Source organism: Agelaius phoeniceus, chromosome 3 (assembly GCF_051311805.1).
Source record: "Agelaius phoeniceus isolate bAgePho1 chromosome 3, bAgePho1.hap1, whole genome shotgun sequence".
In the NCBI taxonomy this organism is placed as follows: domain Eukaryota; kingdom Metazoa; phylum Chordata; class Aves; order Passeriformes; family Icteridae; genus Agelaius; species Agelaius phoeniceus.
Genome location: NC_135267.1, coordinates 11,840,607 through 11,868,432, shown reverse-complemented (window position 1 = coordinate 11,868,432; position 27,826 = coordinate 11,840,607). Strand labels below are relative to the sequence as shown.

At 36.7% G+C, this 27,826-nt stretch overlaps 2 protein-coding genes across 3 annotated transcripts in view; both read left to right on the top strand.

Moving 5' to 3' along the window:
• Positions 1-390: 390 nt before the first annotated feature.
• On the top strand, positions 391-26,432 carry UFL1 (UFM1 specific ligase 1). The gene is made up of 19 exons (XM_054628892.2): positions 391-542; positions 1,228-1,373; positions 2,235-2,263; positions 2,999-3,096; positions 3,923-4,037; positions 4,281-4,411; positions 5,046-5,104; positions 8,390-8,536; positions 9,634-9,809; positions 10,505-10,684; positions 11,001-11,121; positions 13,385-13,507; positions 15,197-15,317; positions 16,206-16,369; positions 17,458-17,588; positions 17,730-17,810; positions 18,565-18,650; positions 19,086-19,266; positions 19,961-26,432. Exons 1-19 carry the CDS (start codon positions 466-468, stop codon positions 20,171-20,173), a joined length of 2,379 nt encoding a protein of 792 aa, XP_054484867.2. The 5' UTR covers positions 391-465; the 3' UTR covers positions 20,174-26,432.
• The window catches only part of FHL5 (four and a half LIM domains 5), a 23,475-nt gene continuing 20,702 nt past the window's right edge, over positions 25,054-27,826 (top strand). The window contains exon 1 of one of the 2 annotated variants that reach the window (XM_077174737.1): positions 25,054-25,189. The gene's annotated coding sequence lies outside the window, so the exon portion shown is untranslated. Of the gene's footprint in view, positions 25,190-25,324; positions 25,465-27,826 lie in introns of those variants that run through there. The other variant, XM_077174736.1, reaches the window with a different exon arrangement.

The following is a 27,826-nucleotide window of genomic DNA, read 5'->3' as shown; positions in this document are numbered from 1 at the left end:
TGGGGCTCACCTCTGGTCTGACAGCTAAATCAATTCAGCTCGCCCCTCGCCGCGTAACAGCGATCCCGCTAAGCGGCGACACTATTGACCTCAGACGCAACTCGCGGTCTAAATTTCATTCAGGTTTCGCTAGTGGCATCTCCTAGCGCGCTTCACGCTGAGAGCTGGGCTCACAGCCCAGGCCCCGCTGCGATAGCCCCGAACGGAGCGGCCGCTTTCGGGCCGTCGCGGGCAGCACAGCAGAGCTACTGCCGTGCCCGCCCCGCCGGGACCCCGCTGCTAAAGCCAGCCCCGACTGCGGAAATCGCTTTTTGCTCCTTTTCCCGTGGCTGGCTTTTGTTCCGTCTGTTTTCAATGACCCAGCCCGCGCAGGGCGCCTCCGTGCCGCGGGGCGGCGCTGCGGACGGAGGCCGGCCCCGCTCGCTGCCCGCCGCCGCCCGGCCGCGGCTGACGTGTCGCTGCGCCATGGCGGCGGCCTGGGAGGAGATCCGGCAGCTGGCGGCTGATTTCCAGCGGGCGCAGTTCGCCGAGGTAGCCCACAGGTGAGCAGGACGGCGCCCGCACCGCCTGCCGCGCCCCTTCCCCGCGCCCCTTCCCCGCGCCGGCCCCCCTTCCCCCGCGGCCCCGGTCTGGGCACCCCGCGGGGCCCGGCCCGGCCCGGCACGGCTCCTCTGCCGTTCCCTGTGTCAGTCAGTGCTGGAGCCCCGCGTCCTTTCAGGGACCCCGGAGCAGGGTCAAAGAAGCGACTGAGTGTGCTGACACTGCTAAGTTGGAGTTGCTCAAAATCATCACGGCTTCAGTGCTCGGTTTCTGCCTTCTATCTGCTTGACTAGTTGAGGCCGTTGCCCAGAACTTGTTTTTCTTAAAGAAAAATAAGTCCGAAATGCGCGAAAGTAAAATAAAACCGCACAGAAGTGTCATAGACACGAATTCTTTAGTTACAGGCGTTCCTAAATTCACCAGCAGGTGGGTTCTCATAGCTGACAGTTCTCATAGCTGTTCAGGAGGAGAGTAAAAGTTTTGGAGAGATGGCCTGCTCAAGTGAAACCATATGGATGATTTGGTGGGTGATAAGCAGGATACAGACATTAATTTCTTAGTCTGAAAAGGTATGTTCGCAAAGAACTGCAAGCTTCATTGTACTTCCCATGTTTAGTGTGTTTGAAACTTTAAAGGTAATTTTAGCAATTGCTTAGAATAACTGCTGATTCCTTCTGCTTCTGATAGATTGTCAGAACGGAACTGTATAGAAATTGTCACAAAGCTGATAGCAGAAAAGCAGCTGGAAGTAGTGCACACGCTTGATGGCAAGGAGTATGTCACTCCAGCACAGATTAGTAAGGAGATCCACGATGAGCTCCATGTTTCTGGTGGTAAGTGTGGCACTTTCCTTCTTCCTTTGAATTTGGAAGTTAATTTTGAAGGCTACAGAAAGATTTTGAAAGTTTTCAGTACTCTTAATCTTTCAGAAAAAGTCAGTTTGCTTCATCTACACATTAATTCACCTACTGCTCTTTTATTTTCACTTCAGATCTGTGTCAGGCTCTTAGATAAACGTATCAAGATAGGCTATTTGGTTTATTTTTACCCATGTGGAATTTCTGACATAAAAGTTGTATAAAAATCCTTTTGAAGGAAATTTGATGTTTTAATACAGTTGGTAACTGGCCAGGATGTTTGGCCCTGTCTTGGAATTTCAAATTCATTCTCCTTTCGCACCATTGGTAATAATAATATTTGTAAATTTTCATTGAGAAGTTCTTTTATTTTACCAATGTGAAGAGCCACTTGCATTGAAAGATATGACTTAGATATATAAGGAAGTTCAGAGAGCTTTTTGTTGATGGCTTTAATGAGCAGGCAGTGTATTGTACATTGAGTTGTTCTGAAGGGTGAATTTCACAGAGTCATATGTTCAGAGAAATTAATTTCTTATTATGTCCATACAGGTTAGCCATTTTCTCACTGTTTCCACAGGTTTGCCTCAGTTTGTGTTTTGCCATGGTGTATCATACCAGTGAGACAGCTTGGACTGAATTAAACTTTGCTGGGTTTTTTGTTAGTAGCATCATGTAAAGGTAGACAGTTTTAACAATCTCTGGGCACTCATGGACTGGTTTAATTGGTCTACAGAAAAAGTAATTAAATCTTTTGTGCACAATGATCTGTACTTTATTCTAAACCTATTCAAATATGTTTCATGTACTAAAAGTGTGTTTTATCTTTTCTTGAAGGTCGAGTTAACATTGTTGACTTACAACAGGTAACTTTAGTAATAAAAACTTTATACTTCTTTATTTTCTTCACCATGTATAGTGTGAATATGGAGTTCATTTGTTATACTCCAGCTAAGTTAGTTTTTTAAAACAGAACAAATTTTATGAAGAGCTGGTAGCTCATGTCAGGGTACTGCAGATTACTTAATCTGTCCATTTATTGCTTTATTGAAACCTCTCTGCTTAGTGATCATCTAGGACTTCTGAAATCACTACTGATAAATACACTTTTTGTTTATGAACTCTGTCTTTGTAAACTAAGGAGGGCAGACAGAAAAGAAATATGTTACCCATTTAAATTTAAAGCTGCGGGAGCCTGCATAATTAACTTTGCATGCCTCTTTGAATCTGTCCTCTTCCTTCATTATTCTTTGTGTCTCCACTAATCTTTGTCCTGCAGTAGTCTTCCTCTGAGGCTAATTTTTCCTTCAGGCTTGAGCAAAATTACTTGGAAACAGAAAATCTTTCTAAAAGCCAGTTTCCTATTTGTCTTACTGCTTTCTGGTATTTTTTTATTATATAGGTTTCTTTTAACCCTGTAGCAGTTGCAGAGAGAGGTTTTTTTCTCTAAAGGATTGCTGCTTTATTCCAAAACTGTGTTTGTATGCAATAGTATAAAAAAATAAGAGCAGCTTTCCTCAAGATACAGGAATGTGTAACTAATATCTCAATGTTTGAGAATAATTTTCAATTTAAAGTTCTGATAAGAGGTTTTTTTTTAGGTGATAAATGTGGACCTTCTGCACATTGAAAACAGAGCTAATGACATTGTTAAATCTGAAAAAGGTATTCAGCTTGTACTGGGACAGCTTATAAATGAGTGAGTACCTTCAGGACCAATATGTATAATTTATACTGTGCTTATTTTTTTAAAATGCAGACTAAAACTTAGTGTCCAACCTTTGTTGTTTCTGAAGTTAAATCCATTTTTCTTGGCTGATCTTAGAGCTGCTTGGTGGTGATCAGTGCTACTCTTGGCAGGTGAGACCTATCTCAGCAAAGCATCCAGTGAATCCATGGTGTAAAGGCCCTACTGAACGTCTGTGTTCAGTGTCCTGCCTTTAAGAGGTTTCATTTCTTACCCAGTGTCTTTGTGCACAGCAGCCAGATCTCATTTGTCTCTGGCTTTGCTGTCTGCCTCAACTATTGACAAACCTCCTACCTCTTGTTTAACCTCAGAAGCCTAAGATCTTTGAGCTAGTTATTTCATGGCTTCCCTGATTACCACTGAAGTAATACTCTTATGGGGCTGTCCTTTTTATTGATTGAGCTTCAGGATCTGTTCTTGTCAAAGAATATGAAGTACCTGGCTCTCTTGAAATATCTAAGACCTGTCTTACTTAAGTTGTTTTCCAATTTTCATTGACATTGTTTTCCTCTTTCTCTTGCTTGAAATTTTCATACAAGTAGATAAATGCCCCATCTTACTACTAGCTACCTGCTTAGCAGGCTTTAAAAAAAACCCACACCTTTTCCCTTACACTGTTCTGCTTTATTCATTTAAAATAACTTTCAGTTTATTTTTGCAAAGATGTAACAGAAAGAGGTATATCAAAAGGGGTCAGTTATTCAGTATGTGATCTTGAGGTTGACTCTGAATGTCACACCTAATATGTTGTCTTTTCTTTTTCTCGTTTTTACTAAAGGAGTTATCTGGATCAATTAGCAGAAGAAATAAATGATAAACTACAGGAAACTGGCCAGGTGACAATATCAGAACTCTGCAAGGCATACGACCTTCCAGGAGACTTCCTGTTACAGGTGATGAAAGCCACCAACCTGGCAAAGGCAGGATTGGTTGTGACCACCTTCTTTCTTTATCTTTGCAATATCCATGGCTTTAAGTCACCATTTTGTACAAAATTAATACAAAGGTTAAATCTTCATTTTCATGGTGCATCTGCAAACCATACTTCTGTTTTCTGCAAAGTTTTCTGTCATTAGATACCCATATATCTGATGGAAGAAGGCATGCTTAGAAAAGCTGAATTTTTCTATTTACAGGCATTATCCAGGCGTTTGGGCAGAATTATTCATGGACAACTAGACCAGGAAAACCGTGGGGTGATTTTTACAGAAGCCTTCGTGTCCCGCCATCGAGCACGCATTCGTGGGCTCTTCACCGCGATTACTCGGTAAATTGCAATGCTGCAACTACATACAAAAATATTTTTGCTGTAAGTCTTTATGGTCCAGATTCACTTGTGGTTGAAAAAGAAAAAGGACCTATGGGTAGATTCCCCTAAGTGTAGTAAAATTCCTGGGACCAGTTCTCAGTTACATTAGACTCACATGTTAGAAATAGGGACTCACTTTTGGAAAACAAGGGAAGTAATGTTATACTGTATATAACAATATACTGTTATATTGTTATATACACTACACAACATATATTAGTGTTTTGGCTGAAGAAATTGTTACTCTGTGGTTCTTTTATTACTTTGTAGAATATCTGTTCTCTTGTCACTCCACTGCTGCTTAGTTGGACACTACATATGATTATAGATAAGTTTTTCTTATTAAATCAGATTTTTATGTCACTTTGTAGGAAGAGGAAAACTTAACAAAGCAGAAGTTTCCTTGCAATAATTATCATGGCTTTTGTGTTATTACTTCACAGTAATTCAGAATTAAAGCCTTGTAAGCTATTTTAAACATCAGTGTAGTACCCGGAGGCTGTGTTCATCTATAGCAACCTCTCATTTCTGGATTCTCCACATCAGTTTCATATAATTAATTTATATTTTGTCTTTCTTTTTTTTTCCCAAGGCCTACACCTGTAAGTAGCTTGATCACTCGGTATGGATTTCAAGAACATTTACTTTACTGTGAGTTTCATTCAGAATATTTTGTGTGTTTATTAGGAAATCCATTCTTCAGTATTAAAAGTGTGCTTTCAAAGAAGCATTTTAGCACATAGACTTAATTCTGAAATACAGAACAATGTGTTTCTCTTTAGTGTAGAAAGTATTAAACCCTTTGTGCTATCCATCACTGAAGGGATGTTCTCTATATCCAGAGCAATGAAAACATTTGTTGACAAGATGCCTCTGGGGACAGAATGATGCAAGAAGTACAGTACTTATTTATTCATCTCTTTCATTATTTGCCCTTAGCTACTAGCAGTTTTATCAGTGAAGCACACAAAAGGGGACAGATTTTATGTAGCCAAATAGCATTAATTGCTCAGGATTTTATTTACTGACTTTTTTCTGTGATAATGGAGACTAAGCTTTTGTTGTACTCTTAGTTGAATGATTTTATATGCTGAGAGATAAAACATATCCTTAAACTGTTTGCTTTTATTTTCCTTTTTTAAGTAGAAATGCATAAAGATCCCCTATTCAGCTGCTGAAATCTTTAGGCTCTACTTGTTTGTCACTTTGTGTGCCCTCCCCAATCTCTCAAAAATGCTGCTTCAGGCATCATTAGTCTTCTGTGCTGGCTGACCAAGTGCTACTGGTCTTCTAAAATCCTTTAATGGTTTTCTATCTCTTCTCCTGAACATTAATGCTTCTCTTGATTGGATATTTTTGCCTTCAGGGCATTGTTCACTTCAGCTCCACTGTAGTATCTCTCTGTTTATCCTCTTGTTCTCCACCACAAGCTTATTCATTAAAAATTAAAATCCTAGCACTTAAATAAAATCATATAAACAGTCTACTTCCACATGATCAATTTAAAATTTCCGCCTTTTTTTATGTGCCATCCAAGTTTTCATAGATTAAAGGGAAAATCTGTGAAATTGCATTATAATAATGTTTCAATACCCAGCAAATTTCAGTGTTTGGTTACAGTCTATTTCAGATAAGTCCTCAAGTACATCATCATGTTTTGATGATGTACAGTGTTAATTGGAATTTAAGTTCTGGTATTTTCCTGACACCACTGAGCATCACAATACGTTCTTCCAGTATTTCCATGGGGTTTTTTTAGTGAGTTTGTTCATTCTTTTCTTTAGATTTTTTTACTTTCTCTCATCACCTCTGCAGTTTCTAAGTTTCAAAGAGCTTTTTATCTTTTTATTCGCTGCCAGATTTTATTGTGTCCATTTGCTGAGATACCATTTCTATTTCACAAATGTTGCAAACTTGAAAAATACCTTTTAATGATGTTACTTTTTAGCTTTTTATGTCTGTCGCTGTTAGCAATGTGTTTCATAGTGGTCATCAGTTTTCTGTCTCTTCCAGAATAAAAATGTAAGTTCAGTGTAATATTTGTATTATTTACAAACAGCTATTATTTAATCAATACTTGAGTTTAAACAGGATAAATATTATTTTTTGGTTCTTTCGCATAGATAGACTGCTATTAATTTTAAGCTCTCATAAAGTTACAATAAAAAGTAGTTTTAGAAATGAGAAACTCTTCAGGTTAAGACACTAATTAGAAAGCAAAATGAAGTAATAGATGTTATTCATTCCTGGGCATTATGTTATTGGTGTAGGACTGGCATGGAGGGACACTTAACATCTTTGTCAGACTGATGATGACCTAATAGGGCACAGCAAACTATTTGGTCTCCTTTAAAAATAAATGAGAATTCATGGTAGTTCTACAGTTTTGTTTTAAAACAAAATACTGTCTAGACATAATTGCAGCAATGGTCTATGAAATCACTGAGAGCACCTCCTCTGCCCTGGAGGTTTAGAACTGGCACTTGATAAAATACAGAATTTAATTGATGTCTTCATTTGACTTCTTTGCTTCGGACATCTTCTTTCCGTAAAGAATAGATTTTTTCTTTTCCTTCACGAATAGATTTTTCAACCAATTTTGTGGAGTTCTAGGAAAGTCTAATTATTTTTCTTAAAAACTTTGAATAAAAAGAAGTTGAAATTGCAAACAGAGAACCATTCTGTATTATCTGACAATTGCTTAAGTGGAACAGACAGCTTGACGCTATTTTCTAGGGCAACTAAAATATTAGGAAGGACAAAAAACTAAATTTATTTCCAGAATTGGTCTTAAAAGTTCCATTTTATTCGATGTAACTGAACCATGGCAGAACATGATTTCTGGCTCTTGTCTTAAATTACATAAAGTTATATCTTGTTTAAATCAGTTTCTCTTTCTGCTGCATTTTTTCAGTGTAAGTATTGTTCAGCTTTGCTAGTGGCGGTTGTGTTCAATAGCTGCTAGCTTATAGAAGCTTATCTACACTATGGGCATATCTGACAAAAACTATCATGATTTGCTATGCACTGTTTCTTCTGGAACTGGGCTTTCAGGTAAACTTTAATGCATAAGTAAGCTAGACCTCTGTGTGCTGTACTAAGCATGTTGAAGTGTTGATTGCTGCTTCTATTTAATGCAGAAGAAGTCTTGCCATGTGATACCATTTAATGTTTTGTTCCAGAGCAAAACACATCTTTTAATGAAATAGAAATGAATATAAACTGAGTATTAGAAAAAAGCCATCTGGCAAAGCTCTGGAAATTAGCAGAGTTAACAGCTGATGTCACTGATTTTTTAAAATACATCTCTCGTATTACAGAAAGGCAGAAGCAGATCATAGGAGGCAAATCAGATATTCCTATGCAATTTAAATGGATTTAGAGAATCTTATTTAGCATTGAGAAGTGCTTAGTACTTCGGTACTACCAGTTACCAATATGCTTTTTGTTAGCAGTATTCTCAAGAGGTCATTATTGGCCACTGTGTTATGCAGTTTAGGTAATGACTTCTCATGTCATTTTCTGCATTCAGATTCTTTTTTTCCATTTTGGTTAATGTGCAAGCAGTGAATTCAAAGAAAAATTACTATTAAAATGCTATTATATTTTACTCTTCTGGCCAGAGAAAGATTCTTCTATGTCTGCATTTTTTAAATTAAAAGCTAAAAGTGCCCAGGTACCTATTCAATAAAAACCATTTTGATCCTGCCATTGTGGCTCACTCTTTAGAAACATTGTCTGATTTCCAGAGCTTTTGTGAAGAAATTCTCATAAGTGTTAAAAATAATTGATAGAGCTTGGCAATGTTTCAAAAGAACAAGCACAAACTAATTGGTGGAAAAAAAGGAGAAACAAACCAGGGAAAATAATTACTATCTTTTGATTAATGGATATACTAACTTAGGAAATATCTCTTCATTTATTTTTCTCTTGTAGCTTTGCTAGAAGAACTTGTTAATGCTGGTCGTCTGAAAGGCACCGTGGTTGGTGGGAGACAGGATAAGGCTGTGTTTGTTCCAGACATCTATTCCAGAACACAGAACAAATGGGTGGATTCCTTTTTCAAGCAGAATGGTTACTTAGGTAATCAATCTATATTCTTACAGATAAAATAGCTTTCTAAAACTAGTGTAGGTAATTGGTCTTACCTTAATATAGCTAGTGCTTAGGGTGAAGCCTCACAAGGAGAAGTGTAAACCAATGCAGTGGCTGATACTCCTTTGCTCAAAGACCATCTTGCTCATAATGATGTGTGTTACTTTATCACAATGAACTGTATTTCAGCAGAGGGGACCATACTGGTAAACAGTAACTATTTCTCACAAACAATTACAAATGCTGGTTTTGTTACTGCTCTGAAGACATTGATTAGCCTGCTCATTGTAGACTTTTCAGATCATCGTGGCTGGAGTTTCAGGCCAGATGTCCAGATTACAACCAAACTTTGGCAGCTAATTGTCCAAGCATGCAGTGCTCAGGAAGAACTTTTTTCCAAAATATTTGTAGAACTGCAGTGAGTAGCACTAGTGTCCTGATGTGAATCCAGACAATTATATCTAACTTCCAGCTGAGTGATGCTGGATGATGGTGTTTTGAAACACCACGAGCTGTGGGAAAATGTGGATCTGAATAAAGAGAGGAATGTCCCCTTATGGTCCCAAATGGTCAGGCCCAAAGTGGCAGTTATTCTTGCAGATTGAAAAGGTTCACCCTAACTTAAAATGATAGTTTTAAGTGTTTCTGTAATACTGCTTGACTGATGGAGTGTCTGTCAGTCTTTGAATGTTTTCTCCACCTCTTAAGTATAAACTGCTAAATAGTTGAAAGCAAAACACTTGGACACTGTATGTATTGTAAATATTTTTCATTAAATATTAGAATACTTTGGAAAGATACGACTGCAAATATAAACTTAATGGTATAAGAATCAGAAAAAAACCAATTTTCTAAACTCAGATCAAAGTGACATCCATGATTTAATCTTCATACTTCTATTAGCAACATTTAGATGTAGCTTGTACTGAACTAAGTTTTAGGTCAGCATTAGCTAATGGCTGCATTTACTTGTGTAAAAAATATGTGTAACACTTCATTTCTTGTTTTCAAAATAAAGTCATCCCATAAGATCTTGTATGTATATGAAGGAACTAAATTTTAACAGACATATATCTGTTTTATAGAATTTGATGCATTGTATAGACTTGGCATCCCTGACCCAGCAGGCTACATTAAAAAAAGATACAAGTCTACACAACTCTTATTTCTGAGAGCAGCTTGTGTTGGTCAAGAGATTGTGGATCAAGTTGAAGCCTCTGTGGAAGAAGCCATCAGCTCTGGAAACTGGATAGATGTAGCAGTAAGCAATCCTTTCAATTGCTCTTGGATTTATTTATTTTTCTTATTTTTGTGTCAAATGGCACTTTATTAAAACTACATTTATGTGTAATGAAATTCAATGTTGTCAAAGAAGAAAATTCAGTCTAATTAAAATGACAAGTAAAAGGGCATTATTTGCCTTTGATTTGATCTGAGCAAAAACAGGGGAAGGACATACTTGCGTTCAGTTTATAGATATGTAATACTAACTTTCATTTCAAAACTAGTGTATTTCTCTACTAGAGAGCAATATATCTCTGCTGGCCTTTTTTTTTTTTTTTTTTTTTTTGAGAAAATGTCTAAACTAAATACTTACTATACTTTTGGTGAGCGGAGGGATCTTAGCCACTTTGTCCTAAGTCCTAATTTTAAGCCTTACAGCACTACCTTTATTGCTCTTAAGTGATGCTGCTGCTGTTGTGTGTTTGGTGTTGCTTTGTAGCAGTTGAGCTTTATTTTGAAAAAGTTGCCATGCATTTACCCAGAGGTAACACATATTTCTAGAGCAATGTGGGTTTGCCATGTTAGAAGATTTAAAATAGTGTGTAGTCTTAAATTAATAGCTTAATTCGAAAAGTGCAATGCTTTCTAAATAGTTAGTAGGTGTCAAAAGGCCTGTGTCTATTCTGTTTATCCACTTACAAGGCTGTTGTATTTTAATTTTCTTTACCCTAGACCCTTCTGCCCAGCTCATTGTCAGTAGAAGATGTTGGGATTTTGCTCCAGCAAGTGATGAGATCTTTAAACAAAAGCTCTTCAGGTTTAGTCTTCAGTGACACCATTGCAGTCAGTGAGAAATTTCTAAGCAGCTGTGCTGACCTCTTTTCTGATCTGATGCAACAGAAAGCAGAAAAGGTACAGTAGGTTTTTTGTTGGTCAAGATAGAGTGAGCATGGAGTGTTGGAGTAAAGCTTATGGGACTTTCCAGTCACTGTTACAATTTCTGTACATCTCATCTGAAATACAACTAGAGAAGAAGCAAGACAAATGAACAACAGGTTTCTATATTTAATGGGTGTAATTTATATTCTGGTGCACTCAGGAAGTCCAGTCTTGTGTTGCACATGGAAAATGTGATGTTTGATTCATGTGCTTGAAAATGGCCAGCTGGCTTAAATGTTTCTTCCATTGCTGTATCTTTTTGCTATGATGTGCATGTTCTTCATTTTAGGAAATTAAAAACAACCCTGTTAATTTAATCACTGAAGAGGATTTAAAACAGGCTTCTTCTTTAGAGAACTCATATGCTAATAAAAAAGACAAAAAGGATGAAAGAAGAAAGAAAGCAGCAGGTAAGATACCAATATTCAGCTTAAGAAAAAAGAAACAAACCTAATTTGTTTTATCTCTTAAATACTCAAATATAAAGTTAGTATATTTTTTAGTCCATTAAATGCTTCCAGTCTGTTGCTTAAGATATTTAAGAAATAATCCAGCTGCTTACCATTTTACTGTGGATATGCACACATCTCAGCTATGCCCACAAGAATTAATTTCAGACTTAGAAATGCAGAGGAAGTACTATAAAGGACTCTTGAGTTAGTTCAACACAAGTTAACTGTTTTTAGAAGCAAGGAATCCTGTGTTCATTTATTATTTTATACAGTATGATCACACAAGACTGAATAAAAGCAGTATTAGCTCATGGACCTCTGTACTATGTTTTATTACACAGAATAGATAAAATTTTAATCTCCATTTTTCAAGGGTCCAGGAAAATTAATTCTTATTAGTCTTTGGATGTTAATTCCAAAATAACTTTGTCTAAATTTAGAATGAGTTTTTGGGATTTTTTTTTTTTTGAGGAATACTTGTCATCTTTTCTGAGAAAACCATGGCATGGAATTTTCTGGTTTTGCACATGTAACAGTTACTTGGGGATTTAGACAGTTTACTTTGAGGTATATTCTGGATTAAATTAATCCCAAATCTTAGTCCATTTGTGTGGTGACTGTTTGGAATAGATTTCAGTTGAAGGAAGAATGAATATATGTGGCTTTAACCCTTTGAAATCTTTCTGCTTTTTAAACCAGTATTCAGTCTGAAGACTGTTAGTCCCAAAAACTTTGTGTGATTCTTGTGCTGTTGCAACACAGCTGAGCAATCTATGTTGAACTCACTTGCAGTGTTATTGTGCTTCTGAAAGTAAGAGAATTAGGGCACTGGTATCAGCATCTGGCCTGATTCAATATACTCATCTGCAAAATAGAACATTCTAATCTTAAAAAAAGAGCATGAGTAGGCCTGAGTTGACATGGAAATTAAACTTATTCTTGACACAAGAGATGGCAGATTTTTCTAGGCCATAGCTAAGGTAGAGAAGCTTGGATCTTTAATTGAGCTGTCATAATAGAATGACTTCAATTTCCAGCCCCTTGAGGAGTGAGACTCTACTGAGCCTGTACCATGTGTCTAGACAAATTCATACCCACAGGTAACATGCTGCACCATCAGCAAGCACTACCCTGAAATGTTGTATCATGGACTGTTATGTGCATTACCTAAAAACACCCCACCATAGCAGTTTTTATGTAATGTAATTACTGTAACACAGTCACATTTCAAATAAGTTTGTGAAAAGCACTATTTTTTTGGCTGTTCCTGCAGAGTGATGCTTAAAAATCCATCTATGGCATGTAACAGATGCAGTTAGCTTTTTAAGTAAGAGCACCATGTCTTTGTGTTTCCTTTTCTTAAAACATAGTAGTTACATCATGTAGTTACTTGAAACCTGAGACCATATTTAAATGGAAAAAAACCCCACTTTCTCAAGGCATAGTGTATATATGTCTAGCACCATGGAGTTTTAAGTTTCTTCCAAGTGAAAAAATAACAGAAGAGGCTGTGAAAAAGGGAAGAAAGAGCAGAACAGCTTGCCTTGTGGAGAGGGACTGTATAGCAAGTTGAGATTCTGTCTGCAGTTGCATACATTGATGCAGGACTTCTGAACAAAGTAATTTGTTATGTGTGTCAGAGCTGGAACATCCCATTACTCTGTAGTCATCTAGGAAAAGTCGAAAAAGATCGAGTGCTCGAGTTCATTGAATGTGTGCTTCCAGTAATATTTTGGGTAAGTGCTTGTAGTGTAGGATTCTTGCTCTGAAAATTAACAAAGTTACATTATCTAACATAGTTTTTATAAGCTCAGTTATTTAGCATCATTGATTAAAAATGCTGAATGCTTACTGAGGTGCTTTTTTCAGCCGATAGAGATCCCTCATTACATTATGGACCCTGGTATCTCATCTGTTTTTAGCTGAAGCAAGATACTGCTCTTTTTATATTTTTTCTTACTTTATTATATGTGCATTTGATATTAGTGTTTGTGTTTATTAATGACATTAGGGTAAACAAAGCTTTGCTTCAGTTGCTTTTTTTCTTAAGAATGAAACTTATGGCCTTAAGATTCTGAAATATATGTTCTAGGTTGTGTTTAGAATCAGGTTGTGGTTTTCAATGCAGCATTAACAAGTAACATAGATAAATTACCGTGGTTTTGTAAACTTTTTAAGTGCTACAACTTTCCTGTGTACTAAGCAAGTAATTCCCCACCAGAGGGCAGTGGAAGCGTGAGAGGAGGAGGTGGTGGGAATGCCAGAGAGATAAAGATCAAGAAAACCAAGAAGAAAGGAAGAAAGGATGCTGACAGTGATGAAGAGTCACAAGGGACTGCCACAGGTTTGTAATTTTATTTTAGACACTACCTATTCATATCTATTCAACAGGGTTTAACTACTTTGTTTTTTTCCTACATGTCTGTTCTTCCCACACTGTTTAGATAGGGTCAGCTAAAATGTCAAGAAGATGAGAACACTATGTACTTAAAATTGTATCTATGGATCTGGTATTTAAATGAAATTGACATTACATGTTCACTGAATGGCATAACTTAGTCTTTAAAAAGGAAATTTAATTCAAAGAAATAATACCATTTTATATTCATTCTTTTATTTTATGTAGGAAATGCCATAGATTTTGGGGTGAATGTTACACTTGGTTTTTATAACACCTGCTGCATAGTGTATGATAAATGAATGGCCTAAATTAACAATAGCAATTAAACAGTTTTTTTCTTCATAGGGATAAAATATACAGTAAAAATCAATGTTTTGATAGTTTTAATATCGCTCCTTATTGGTGCCTGTTTTTCTGTCTTCACTATTAAAAGGAATGGCTTGCTAAGTAAAAGCTAACTGTGTTAGATTTAGAGCAAACAATGGTTGCAAATGAAGCAACCATGTTCTTTCGTTTGCTGCAGAACCAGAAATGTGTACTTCCGTTTTTTATGTAGGATCGAGACTTTAAATACTGACTGAAAAATACTTTGAAACATGATATTTGATGTGTGAAATACACTGTAGTAATTTTGTTTGATACTGTTCTCACAGTGTACTGTAATTCTCATATAAATAGAATTATTTTTCAGGACCACTCAGTTACTGAGTAAAACAATGTTCAGTCACTTTTGGTTTTTGGTGTAGGCTTTCTGTTCTGCCCTTATTGCTGTTTGTATTGCTTTCTTATAATAAATAGCTTGAACCACGATCTCAAGGTAAACTCAGATTAAACCATTCAAATATAAATAAGGTCCTTTTTAAAACCTGATTTAACCTCCCTTTTCACTTGTTTATAAACTTTGTATGTTCATTACTGCTGTGGCACAACAAGGAATATCATTGATCTCCATACTTATGTGCACAATAAGCCTGTCTTAAGGTACATCTGGAACATGTCCTTTTCTAGTTCTCTGTCATCATTCTGATCTCATTCTTATATGTAAAAATTCTACAGCACCCGGGAAAAGTTCATGTTTTGTGTGAAACTGAAATACAGATGCACTAAATTGTATGCATATAAGTTGCTTTTATTACAGGAACACCTTGTCTGATTTAATTTATCATGTTTCAGATTTTATACTGTAACCTCAAGTTTAGGACTCTGTGTTACGTGATTGTGTACCTTACCATTACTAAATGGAGTTTAAAATAATAAAAACAATAGCATTGTGAAATCCTTCAAGTAGGAACACTCAATTCAGTTTTGGCACTTTATTTGGTCTTGGTGACAGGGTTTCTAAAATAATGGGCCAAGCAGAAAAAAAAGCGTCACCAAAATTACATATCCTCATACACTACTTCAGTAGTCTATTACAGAAACTTCTAAGTGATCAAAAGAGAGATTTTGTCAGTTTTTCACATGTGTAAAATTCCATTGTCATGTATAATCATCCTGGTGGTTCCATTGTTGATAAGCATTTCTTCTATGGAGGTTGGAATTTGAGGCTTTCCAGTGTCTCATGCCACAGAGTAATTGTAGCAATACTAAATGCAATGTTTTCTCAGTGAGTGTTATTTATGGCCACTACAGGTAGGAATAAGAAGCTGGAGTTCTCTTTCATGTCACAAGAGGAAATTGAGGAGGTTTTAAAGACCCGCATGCAGGATTGCCCTGAAGAGCTTATTACAGAAATTGCTGAACATCTAAGAAGGTAATTTCAATAATTCAGCTGGAGTTAGAAAATTTGTGATTCACTTCAGTTGAATCTATTCTTTGGTCTTTTTCCTTGCTTAGAAAAGAGGGCCTTGTTGATAGATGTGAACCACAATAGTCTCTTTCTGTACAGCTCCATGTTACACGTCTTACATATTAGAAAGCTGTCCTGACACAGGAATGTGCCTCTGCTTAGCAGTACATGGTCCTGCAAGCTCATTTTCAGCTTCACAGGTGTATTTTCACCCACTTACATGGATCCATGCTGGGGTTCACCTGTCCCATCTTCTGGACAGCCTTTGATACCTGATCATGTTTCCTGGCATCTGTGTCTCCATGGTACCCATGAGAGTTGGGTAGTAAGTTATGTTAGCAAACTGAGCTATGCAAAGATGAATAACTTCTTTTAAAAGATATTCCATACCAAAGAGAATGTGAATATGTATGTTCAGAGCAAAAGGAACATGAGATAAGACTGTAATAGCCAAGCTTGAATAAACCTGGAGTGCCATAGTAACTGCATCTTTAGAAATTTGTCCAGAGGCCCCTGAAAGTTTGTGAATAGCATTGCTTCTGGAAATCCTTTTATCTTTCACCTTTTTTCCATTGAAGATTGTGAAAACCTTGGCATATATTTACATACCATGCATACTATAACATTAGAACATCTGCCATTAAGTTTAATTAATATTTTAATTTCCTCGTGGTTTTTTTTTTCTGATTTTCATAATTGGCTTTTTGTTTATCTGACTGTTCTGTAGCATTCATGTCCCCATCATTTACTACATAATGAGGTCATTTTCTCTGTTGCTAATGTATTTTGGAAAACCTCACACAGTTTCACACTTTTCTCAATGTTTTCTCCTTTCTTCTTTCCTGTTCTAAGACCTTTGACAAAAACTTATCAGGAGGTTGTGCGTTCCGTTTTTACATCTTCAACATCTTCTTCTGGAGCCAACAGAAGACAGGCTCTGAAGGACTTGCAGGAGGAATTCTCAAACCTGTACAACAACATTCGCTTATTTGAAAAGGGAGCAAAGCATTTCACAGGTGCAAAATACATACTTTGAAAAATGATTATGCTCATTCAAGGATGTTAAATTTATTCCAGAATCTACATTAAAGGTCAGACAGGAGCTAGAGTTTAAAAAGGAAAATCTAGAAAGAAAAAACTAGAGATGTGTTTAGTATGCATAACACTGCCTTTATGCTGAAGTGCATAGCTTTGCACAGTAGTTGAAATTCATTCTCTTTATTTCATATCCATATTCTGTTACCTTATGTCAAGGTAACTGTGTTCTTGTCTTTCCTTCCCAAGTGTTTGCATTCTTTCCAATTTTTCACTGTCCAGATGAAAAAAAAAAAAAGGAAAATATTAGTATGCTCATTTTATTCTGTCAGCTGTGCCACTAATGAAAAAATTGAATACCACCTGATTCTAAGAAGCTGCTCTTTAAACCTCGTAGGTTTGATACTGAAAGTAGCTGCTGCTTGAGGATAGTCTGTCAGATTAGTTTTGCAGGGGGTTGCTCTGTAAGGTGTGACAGAAAAGTTAGCATTAGGAAAATACTGTAGACATTTCCAAGATTCTCTGCTGTATTCAGCTTTCGCCTAGAAAATTGCCTGTGGAAATCTAGCAGAAGGAAACATTAGCAAAACTACCTGATATTCCTGTATTTTGGAATATATAGAATTACTTCCCATTAGCCCTTGTTCTTGGGCATGTGTTCTGTAGCCTCTTTTTTTCCCCCAAATTCAGTATTTCAGTCTTAAAGTTGCATGGCTGTTCCTCTGTTTAACTGCTTGTCCTGCAGAATTTTCCTTTGTATGCTCTTGACTTGATCAATAGCACTGTTTCAAGAGGATTGTACAGGGTTGTTTACTGCTTATACAGATACATCTTTGAAATACTAGCAATGCATTAAAATGTTCTTACAGAGCTGAAAGCTCACATTTTTCACTGAACAAGATTCCATAAGAATGTCACAGCAAATGAGGGATGTTATCTTCATGTATCCAGATAACTTTCTCATACTACTCATGGTTGATAGAATCCACAGATAGGAAGGTGCTGTGATAACATCATAGGAATCAGATGACTATAATAAGTTACTTTAATCACTTATTTGTTTTAACAGATGATACTCAGACTAACCTTGCCAAACACCTATTGAAGACTCTATGTACAGACATTACAAATCTGGTTTTCAACTTCTTGGCATCTGAGTCAATGATGACCACAGAAAATTACTCTACAATCACAAGTGAGGTACAAAAATAAAAGCTCCTTTCTAACAGTCTCAAGTAGATCAGTGATATTTTTTCAGTAAGTAATTGCTTGACTTGAAATATGCCAACATCTAAAAAGATGATTAATATTACAGATTATTTCCATTCTTGTCCCATACAGGGCAGAATCAAGATTTTAGGTAAACTGCCAGAAGATACCAAAGGTCCTTTAACTAAACTGCATACTTCTCTGAATGGCAAGGTAAAAATCAAGTTCAGATTTTCTGTTTTGCTGATAGAATGCTAATAAATAGCTGACACACGTAGTTTAGTATGTAGTCACTGCTGCTGTGAAGGTTGAAGGCAAAATAATCTTTTGTATTTTTGTAAGGCAGTGAGAGAAAGTGTGTTTTTGTATCTGTGAATGTTCAGAGATGAAAAGGTGATCTTACATTTTGATACTGATAGTCACCTTTGGCTCCTTGCTGCTATATGGAATCCAGTGTGCCTTTCATAGGCAGGTGACAAGAGTGAAAAGTGAGCAAGAATCTCCAATCTAAAGTGGTTGATGTTTTTGTATTTTGTTCCCAGAGTTCTTGATGTTCTTCCATGTATTTCTTAACTAGTAAAATTATGGATAATTTAAAGAAACCCCAAACGTTCAGATTATGACAGTGTAGGCACAAGGAGAGTTATTTATTAATTCTTTTATGCAAAAGACCATACTGAGGTGTTTCTTAATAAAAATATATATCTGTAAATAATTGTAGAACATGTATTCATTTTTAATTTTATTTCCAAGACTAATGAATTACAGTTCGGGTTGTATTTAAGTATATGAACTGTTGTAAGATGATCAAAGGTAATTTCTACTAAATACATGTTACTTTCTCTTTTCTTCTGTAGTTTATTTCAAGTGTATTCACAGTCATCTTTTGTGTGATTAATTGTGAACAGTAGTTAAACTTTTTTATAATCTGCAAACACAGATTAAATATTTCTATTATTTTTAATAGAGTATAGAAGATTTTCTTTCATGCCTTGATTCTGCAGTGGATATTTGTGGTGTTATGGTGAAAAAAGGAGACAAAAAGAAGGAAAGGTACCTTAATTTTATTTATTCTATGAAATGTGGCTATACTGCTGAACAAATGTAGGATGGTTAGTATGGGAGCAGTCATACTCGGTGGGTAAGAGGCAGTCCTTCTTTCCAAACTGCTTAACTGAAAAATAGCAAGTCAAGCAGTTCTAAATCCATGGGAGAAGGAGAAGAGGAGAATTCACATTTAGCTAATTTTGTTGGCTCACTACCTTTCTATAATATAAGTTCCCTAGGGGTCTTTCAAAATCTGAGCTATGCCAGTGATAGTTCTTTGGGTTTTTTTTTCAATTAACATTTTGGAATTCCACATAAATAAGTGGTCAGAGGAGAAAATTAAAATTAATTGATGCTAAATAAGTTTTAGCATATGTGATCAACTACTATATGATAAAATCATAAAATCATATTTTTGTTTCATATATTCTTGTTCCTTAGGCAAGTCCTGTTTCAGCATAGACAAGCTCTGATTGAACAGCTCAAAGTCACAGAAGATCCAGCTCTTGTTCTTCACCTGACATCAGTATTGTTATTTCAGTTTTCAACTCACTGCATGCTTCATGCACCAGGAAGATCAGTACCACAGATCATTAATTTCCTAAGTGGCAAGATCCCAGAGGTATTCTTTTCTAGCTTTTTAAAGGGAAATTACCTTTTTTCTATGACAGAACATGAAAGTTGTGCCTTACACTATTTTTGCTGCATAAACCTGATACCATTTGATTTCATGCCTAAACATTACTTTATGTGCAGAATATACAATTGCTCTGATCTGGACTGCATTGCAGATCAATCTCTTCAGAGATCTGTCATCAAAATTTTTTTTATAAAATTCAAAATGTGTTATTAGTCCTTTGAATTAACCATAGAGACAGCTCTGTCTTGGGAGATATTACAATTCTTACAATGGAACATTTTTACGTCTTTCCTCTGAGCTAGAGCATGGTTGCATTTTAAACTTTTCTAATCCAGTTTTAAAGAAAGATGTACCTCTTAAAGAGCAAATACATTGAAATTCTCTATTTTATACTGCTGAAACTGGTGATGTTTATTAACTGCATTGCTTTCATGCTTCACTGGTTTATTGTCCTGTTTTTGCAGCACTTGGGTGCTTTCAGTTTTTTGCCTCTTTGAATGTCTCCCGAAATTTAGGTTGTCAAGTACTTGGTTAGAAATATATTTCTGTATCACTAATGCTCTTTGACCAAGAATGGGAGAATGCTTTTTAAAAAATTATATCTTTAATTATAGGTCTGTCTACCTTTTCTGTAACATTGACATCCCCTGGGTTTCTTCTCATTTTTTGCCCTCAGGATCAGTATTCACTGATAGTCAAATACCACGGATTAGTGGTGAAACAATTGACCAGCCAGACTAAGAAAACTGAACACGGAGACAGTGACACAAAAGATAACATGGAAGAGGAGGAAGGAGCAGAAAGCATTCGAAAAGAGCTTCAGGAAATCACTACCTCTATCAAAGATCTTGTTCTCAGACCTAGGAAATTTTCTGGAACAGAGGAATGAAACTGCTACTCGGTGCATCCACCTCCATGATAGAGACAGACTTTATTTTCTTCTATGCTGAAAAGAAAGGACAACAGAAAATGCTTGACAGACTTTAAATTTGGCCTCTAGTAATTTGCAAATCACAGCCAGGGAACACAGTTGCTGGGTGATGGTGGCAAATGGAATTTTGTTACTTCTACAGTGTACTTCTAACACACATTAATGTAGATGTGGCAGAGCGCAGTAGTGGATGCTTTGGGTACAAAACCAGTGGGGTTTTATTGGCATCCTCATGTGAGACCTCAAGAAATTACTCTTCAAATAACAGTGTATTTTGTTCCATACACAGGCTGACAGCTTTACTTCTCTGATTTGGGTTTGTAGTGAGATAAGGATCGCATATAAGCCTGTCTATCTTAATTTCAAATACTGGCTTTAGAACGTATTCTGATACCTAACAGCACACCAGCAAAGGCCATCTTTACTCTGGTATCATTAGTGAATGTTTTCAGTTTCTGTTCACTGGACTGCAGCAGTGAAAACACTTTGAGTACGAATGGATAACGATAAACTTAAGGGAAGTGACTCGCTACTAATACAAGTTTCATGAACATTCAAGTTCATGAACATCAGCACACTGATACTACTGATGTATTCTGCTAATGTCTAAATAGCTGTTAATTTAAACCTGTAATCCAGAAAAGGTGACTCTCTTTTGCATTGGCATTTTGGGAGCAGATAAATTCTGTTACACTTGCCACATTGTACATGCCGTGTGTTTATTCAGCAGACTTGTTGGGTGCTTAGTCCGGTTCCCATAGCAGATAGAAACATTAGCATTCTGTCAGCTCTTGAGAGAACTTGTGTTCTGTTTATCCTGAGTTTCTTGAAAATAATGTAGTTCATGATCTTTCTACATAAGCTTCATAGACAGAAATACTGCTGCCCTCAAGTTTTTGTGAGCCTTATATTTACATTAACGGTACTTTGTCTTTAGGAAAGTACAAAAATGTGAAAAATTGAGTTCTATCACAATTGATGCCATAATTCTTGTATGGCAAATACATTTCTAAATTTATTTTGGAGAGAAGATAATTTTCAAATTTGAAATACCTATTTGAATTAACTTTTGTTACTTCAGTAATACCCATTGATTTCATGTAGGTAATTTCAGGGGGTTTGCATAACATCGAGGTTGAGTAATAAGAGATGAAAAACGTTCTTTTCACTAAAAATGTCATTCACTCATCCTTGCCAAAATTAGTGCTGAAAGAGGGCAAATTCTGTGCAAATTCTGCTCCATTCAAATTTTTCTGTTTTCCAACAATTCACATATTCTTGTGAGCTTAATCATAAACACATCCAATTGCAACAATTGAAGAGGCCAGGTGTGGAACCCCAGTAACAGAGTAACAAATGTTAAGGTAATTTTGGTGATGTAAACAATAGAATTTTACACATATTTAAAAGGCAGTAATGTTTAACAATGTTCATGCCAATGCTGATCTTTTATCAGCCATAAGGCAAGAACAGTTTGAATTATAAGGCAGAAGCAAAGGCAGTTGTTTCTCTTTCCTTTGTGGGAGGTTATAACAGCTGACAGTAAAAGACAGTGGGGAATAAATGACAATAAATATTCAGGTTGTTGAACTTTGTTTAAGAAATGGTTTGTGTACCAGGAATAGGTTTGATTTCTTGCTATTTAGCCAGAATAATTAATAAGTTCCTATAATGAATGTAAACAATTTTATATGACATTGAGCTCTTTTGTAAATAATATGCTATATGAAATTCTGTATGCACATAAGAAATTATTTTAATAACATTAAATGATGAAGTATTTGAAGAGCATTCTGTTGACATCACCAGTGTTTGATCATGTTGCAACTTGCAGCTTTCAAACAGCAGTAGGTAATATGCACTGTTAGACTTAACACACCATTCTGAGTGTCCCTGTGTTTTTGTTAGGTATAATAATCAAATTACTGCAGAATTTACTTTATCATATGTTCAACTTGCTATGTTCCAGCCTATGCTATAGGAAGGGTTTAAAACATAGATTCTTTGAAGTAGATACAATGGAAACACTTCAGAGGTATCTTCTGGCTACTAATGGAATTCGAGGAGACATGGTTGGAAAACTGTCCCAGGTGTTTTTTCTTGATTTGGAAATTCAGTCTTTAGTTTATGATACAGAAGTATATCTTCTGAAAGAGAAAGAAAAGTAATTTTGCTAATTCACAGGGGTTTTTTTCCTCTCCCTAGGAGGAATGTATGTGGGAGGAAGAGTAATCTTGTCTTACAAATCAGAGGTGCAGTTCACAAAACAAAAATGCCCTTTGGAATATCTAGGAAAATGAAAGGCACTACAAAGTATACAAATTAACACTTTTACTCTGGTTTCAAGTGTTAGTGTCAGCCTCTGACCTTCACTTGTGCTGTCTAAACACCACCATTACATTTTTAATCTCATCAACTGACGTGTATAGATGCATGGATGTGTCTGTACACACCTAATTAAAAATGTTCTCATAACCTTGTTTGCTGCTGCTCTCAGGTTGGAGTGGATGCATTAGCCATAGGTAGAGTAATGCCTGTCTCAGCAACAGCCTTGCCTTTCCTTTGTTTTAAGTGGCAAAAGATGACTCTTGTAGTTGGTTACTTCCAGATCTGCTGGAACTGAGCAAATTGTTGCTCTGTTAGAACTTTCAACTCTTTGTTGAAACTCTTTTGCAGCTTCTTAAAAAATTTGGTACAGGTTTCTAAATAATATCAGTGTGTTTTGTTATCAGCATGAATCCATCTGAAAGCTTGTTCAGATAAAACTACAGTAGTTCTGTTCCCTCTAGGCTTGTGAGTAAGGCTACTCAAGCAGTGGTTTCTCCTTGAATGTTTTTCCTAGTAAGTAACAGTAGGCAAAACAAAAAAAATGGAAGTTTCTCAAACATGGGTAGATTGGGATTTCTTGTTTAATAGGAAGTTTGGTGCTCTTGCAGATGACAAAAGAGTGACTGTGGTGGGTCAGACTGAAGGTGAATGTAGCCCAGTATTGTGTCTCCAGCAGAGGCCAAAAGCGACTGCTCAGAGAGCAATATAAGAACAAAGACTTGTAGTATTTCTCCTTTGGGCGCTTTCTGAGCCTCCAAATCCATGTTGCCCAAACTTTTTGAACAACAATTGTACTTTATTATAGATACTCTCTGCTAGCCTAAATAACAGAACACATTCAGTAAATGCCAAAGATATTTTGTCAAGAAAACAAGGTCTTTAGGAATTGTTAAGGAATGTGATCTCTGAGGTTTTGTTCTCTAAATGATGGATATTCTAAATTGGAATGAGTAACCTGAGTAGTTTAAGTAGGACCATCATTTGCATGATGAATTTCCCAAACCTTCAACATGAAAAGGAAGCTAGGTCAAGTTTGGAGACAGATTAAATAAGCTGCTTTGTATTTCAGAAAGTTCAAGAAGTGCTACAGGAGCTGCAAGAGACATCATCTAATTGATAGTCTGAAGAAACAACAGGATTTTGCTGACCTCCTCATTTGTACATAATTTGTACCTGTTAGGGAAAACACTGATTCTGTTTCAGAAGTTTCTCTGGGCCTGTCTTCTATTAAAACAGTTGTTAATCTCTACTGCTTAGACAAATTTGAGGGTAGTCTTTGAAGCATAAGAAAAGTGATTTGCAATAGGATGTGTCTGAACTTCTCGTCCTTGATGGCAAGAACAGATTGTGTTAGTATTTCTAAGTGTCATTAGCTGTCTCAACAGATCTGCTTGAGAAATACTTCTGTCTGGATCTGATTTATGAACTTGAGAAGGTACTCGGTTAAGAACTATACTATTGGTTTTTTTCTTTCTGGAAGGAATACGAGAAAACTATTTACGATTCTCATTCTAGACTCAAATTCACAGCTAACTAGTCCTCTCCTCAATCTGCTAAAACCACAGGCTTGAAATTAAAGGTCCTTAGTATAAATAAAGCTTGTAGAACAAATTAAAATAGGAGGGAAGAGATCAGTCTTGTTTAAGTAATGACTGCATGTCTGGAGAGGTTTAACAAGACTGCAAGCAGAGATCATCAGGTCTTGGCAACAGTAGTCAGAGGATCTTAACTGTGAGACACTATCTAGACACAGATGACCTCCAGAACATGTCCAGATTTGGCAATTTTACGGAAGTACTCAGATAACGTAATACATATTTAAACCATTCAAACATTTCCTTCTTTCTTCTATCTGTGATACTGAGCAGCTCCCACCCACTTGACGTTGTAGACCGTGATTCAGATCTATTGGCTCTTGGTTGTGGAAAAATCTGCCTCAAGGTCAGTTGTGGTTCATACCACAGGCAGCCATCCTTTCTTCACTCTGCCTAACCTCAGCCTGCTTTTTCAAATGGACACAATATCCTTACTTTCAGCTGCATTTGGTTAAGGGTCTGCATAGAGTCATGTGCAAAGTATAAGCACCTCTGAATGCTCTGTGCATGCTGGAGCCTGTCTGTGAAAGCTGGCCCCTGTTGGACCCAAGCAGAAAATAAAGGAGGTGGCTGTGACTCAAAAGCCAGAAATACTGGGAAATACTGAGAGAGAGCCTAGAGGAGTCCATTGCTGCCACACTGATGGTAATCCTTATGAACACCTTCCCACCTGGTGGAAAGCAGCAAATGGTAACAGCCCAGAAAATGCTTCAGGCGTGTCAGAATTTTGAGTTCTACTATGTCCCTGAACGTCTTTCCTGAAACTGGAGAAGGTTTTTTTCCTGTCCCCCCCACCCCCTCCCCTGGGATGGTTTCCTGTACACAACAATCAGACTTTAGGAATTGCAACTTTTCTTTTTCTTTTCTGATTTACAAGCCCACATGGGGCCTTTTGCATTCATTATGCATGAACCAGTGTGTATCTGGGGACGCATAATGTTCCATCTTACTTTCTTTTTGCCCTTGCACTGAACAGTTTTGTTTTTTAACAGAAATGCCTTTTTCCTTTTGAGAACTCTCAGAAATATGTTCCTCTAAGAGCTCCTACATGGTATGTATTTGCCATTTGTAAACACAGCATGTCAAAGAATGATTTGATTCAGTGGTGAGGCAGCCAGATATTTGCATGTCATGAGGTCTAAGGGAAACAAACTGACCCTCAGCCTTCCCCCATCCAGGCAAATTCTGATGGGACCCTCAAATAGCTCTGGCAAAGTGTTCTGTTTCTTTTGGACTTGATGGATGCTTGTTTCTGTGAAGACGTGTAATTATTTCTTCCTTTATTTTACTGCGCAAGTTACCGAGAGAAGCAGCTGAAAACTAAATGTGAGTATTGAGGCTTTTTTCCATTATTCCTTCATCTGATAAGCTTTAAACTTGTTAGTATAGAAGGTACTTAATTTAATGCTTTGAGCAAGCATGCAGGAAGTTTTTCCTCAGAAAACTGCTGAATAAATTAGATGCAGACTTCCACATATATTATGTTTTTAATTTTGTGTACCTAAAGAGATAGAGTTTTTTTTTAAATTTAAATTAATTTTTTATTAATTCTTTCCATTGTAGTAATTGGCTCACTCACTAATTTGTGGAAAGATTGTCTGGGGTTTCCTTTCTAAAGAGATGAGGATGAGTTTTGTTTAACCCAAAGAACCATCCAACAAAAAATGTGTGCTTTTTCCCATTACATTTTTATCTCCTAACAAGATTTCATTTGCTTTTGCAAGAAAAAATTCTAGATAGTGTCTTTTCTGTTAAGTCACTTGTTTCTAGCATGAGTACTTTTAACACCTAACGTGGATTGTTCTTGATTTTGGAAGTAAAACAGTTTCTGAGCTGGCTTTTATAAGAAGTCAATATATTGCTGTAAACAATTATCATATCTAAATTCTCCCTCCATAAGACATTTTGTGTTATCTTTATTTTTAGGATCATAATTTTTTTGAATTTACATTTAGAAATTAAGTTTCAGATGCCTTTTTTTTTTTTGTTTGTGTTAATATTTTTCTTCTCTTTGTGCAACAAGTTGTTATTTGTACAGTAACAGAAGAAACTATAGTGGATTTGATACATTAACATTGTTACAGATTGCTGATGGTCAACCCGTGTAATTTTACTGCAGGAAAGTCACTTTGACTCAAGGGTGTTTAACTGGTAGAATATTGAGATGACACTAACTAACTTGTAGGCTTAAAGAAAAATTAATTCAAAAGCTGCTTGAAAGAGCTTCTGATGTATGCTCTCTCCAAATTATTTGCAGACAGTCATAATTAATAAAGCATGTATTTTTTGGTTGATATGGTAAGACGTGTTCCATCAGCTCCGTACCGATAATCCCAGCTTTTTTCATTTCTTTTCCCTACCAGAATTTTATTTCTTGAAAGAACAGTTAAAAACTTTTACTATTACCTAACTATGGACAGACAGAAAAAATATTTTAATCAGCATGCTTCCAAACATCAAGCTCAAAACCAGAGGGTGAAACTCCAAACCTGTTGGAAGGCGCAGCCCTCCTGCCGACTCAAGCTCTAGGTGTTGTCAAGGCTTTTAGATCGCCTGGAGAGTAAATCCAAGTGGAGTTTTACTCCACACTTCCCTGCCAATTTAGGGTAAATGATGCTCATAAATTAATCATTTCTAGTTCAACTCTTCTATTAAAATCTCTAGAGCCCTAAGTTTGGAAGCTGGTGTAGTGAAATGCTGCTGATGCTCCACTTGGGCTGCTGCAGCTAAATTCATTCTTTTGGGAATGGGGCATGCAGCTCTTACGAGAAAGGAGGCTGTGAGCTCCTTGTTTCATACAGTTGTGTTTTCCTGTAAAATGTCAGAGGGATCAAGTAAGGACATTTCTGTGGAAATATGCAAACATGACTCCAAGGAAACAAATTAATAAAACCCCGTGACAAAAATTCTGTAGCAGAGATAAAGGGAAGGACAGGACTCACAAAGGGAAGCTACACTGCCTTGGTTCCTTCACAATGATGGCTAAGTTTAATTTCTGCTAGAAGTCACCCTGGAGAGGAGTTTATATCTATTCTTTAGCTAAAAAGGGTGCCTTACTCATTAGCTTCACCAGGTTTAAGCTAGTTTTTTTTAATATCCCCATTCCCTGTTGCCATATAGTACGTGTCAGCTATCGTCACTACTTTTTCCCCTTTCTTAAACTTAAGAAGTTTTTTTAATTCAACTTTACTTGTGCTAGTATGCTACTTTTCTTCCCAGCTGTGGTTGCCTTTGAATTTGTTCAAGGTCCATGTAAGAGGACTGGTTAATTCTTGCACATCTCAGCGTAGTGTGGATAATGCATCTGAACAGGCTGTCCCAGCTGGTTGCTGGCCTCACACTTGAGAGGCTTTATCAGTCAGAAAAATGTTAATCTTCCTGTAATGTGTCTTTGTGCATAGGTAGCAGAATTAATAGCAAGAATGGCCAGGTGCCAGAAGATGGTGTAGTTGTTGACAGAACATTTTGCATAAGAATATTCATCATAACCTCAGGGTCATAAAGGACAACCACAAAGTGCGCAACTGGAACATTTTATTACTTTGGCTAAATTTGGAAGTGTTTTCTACCTCTAGCACTGGGAACCGACCAGTTGGCAACCTTTTCACACTGCTTTTAACTATCCCAGGCCAGTGCCATGGATACAGCCTGGTGAACCGACCCATCTCATGGCAAAGGTGCAGTGAAC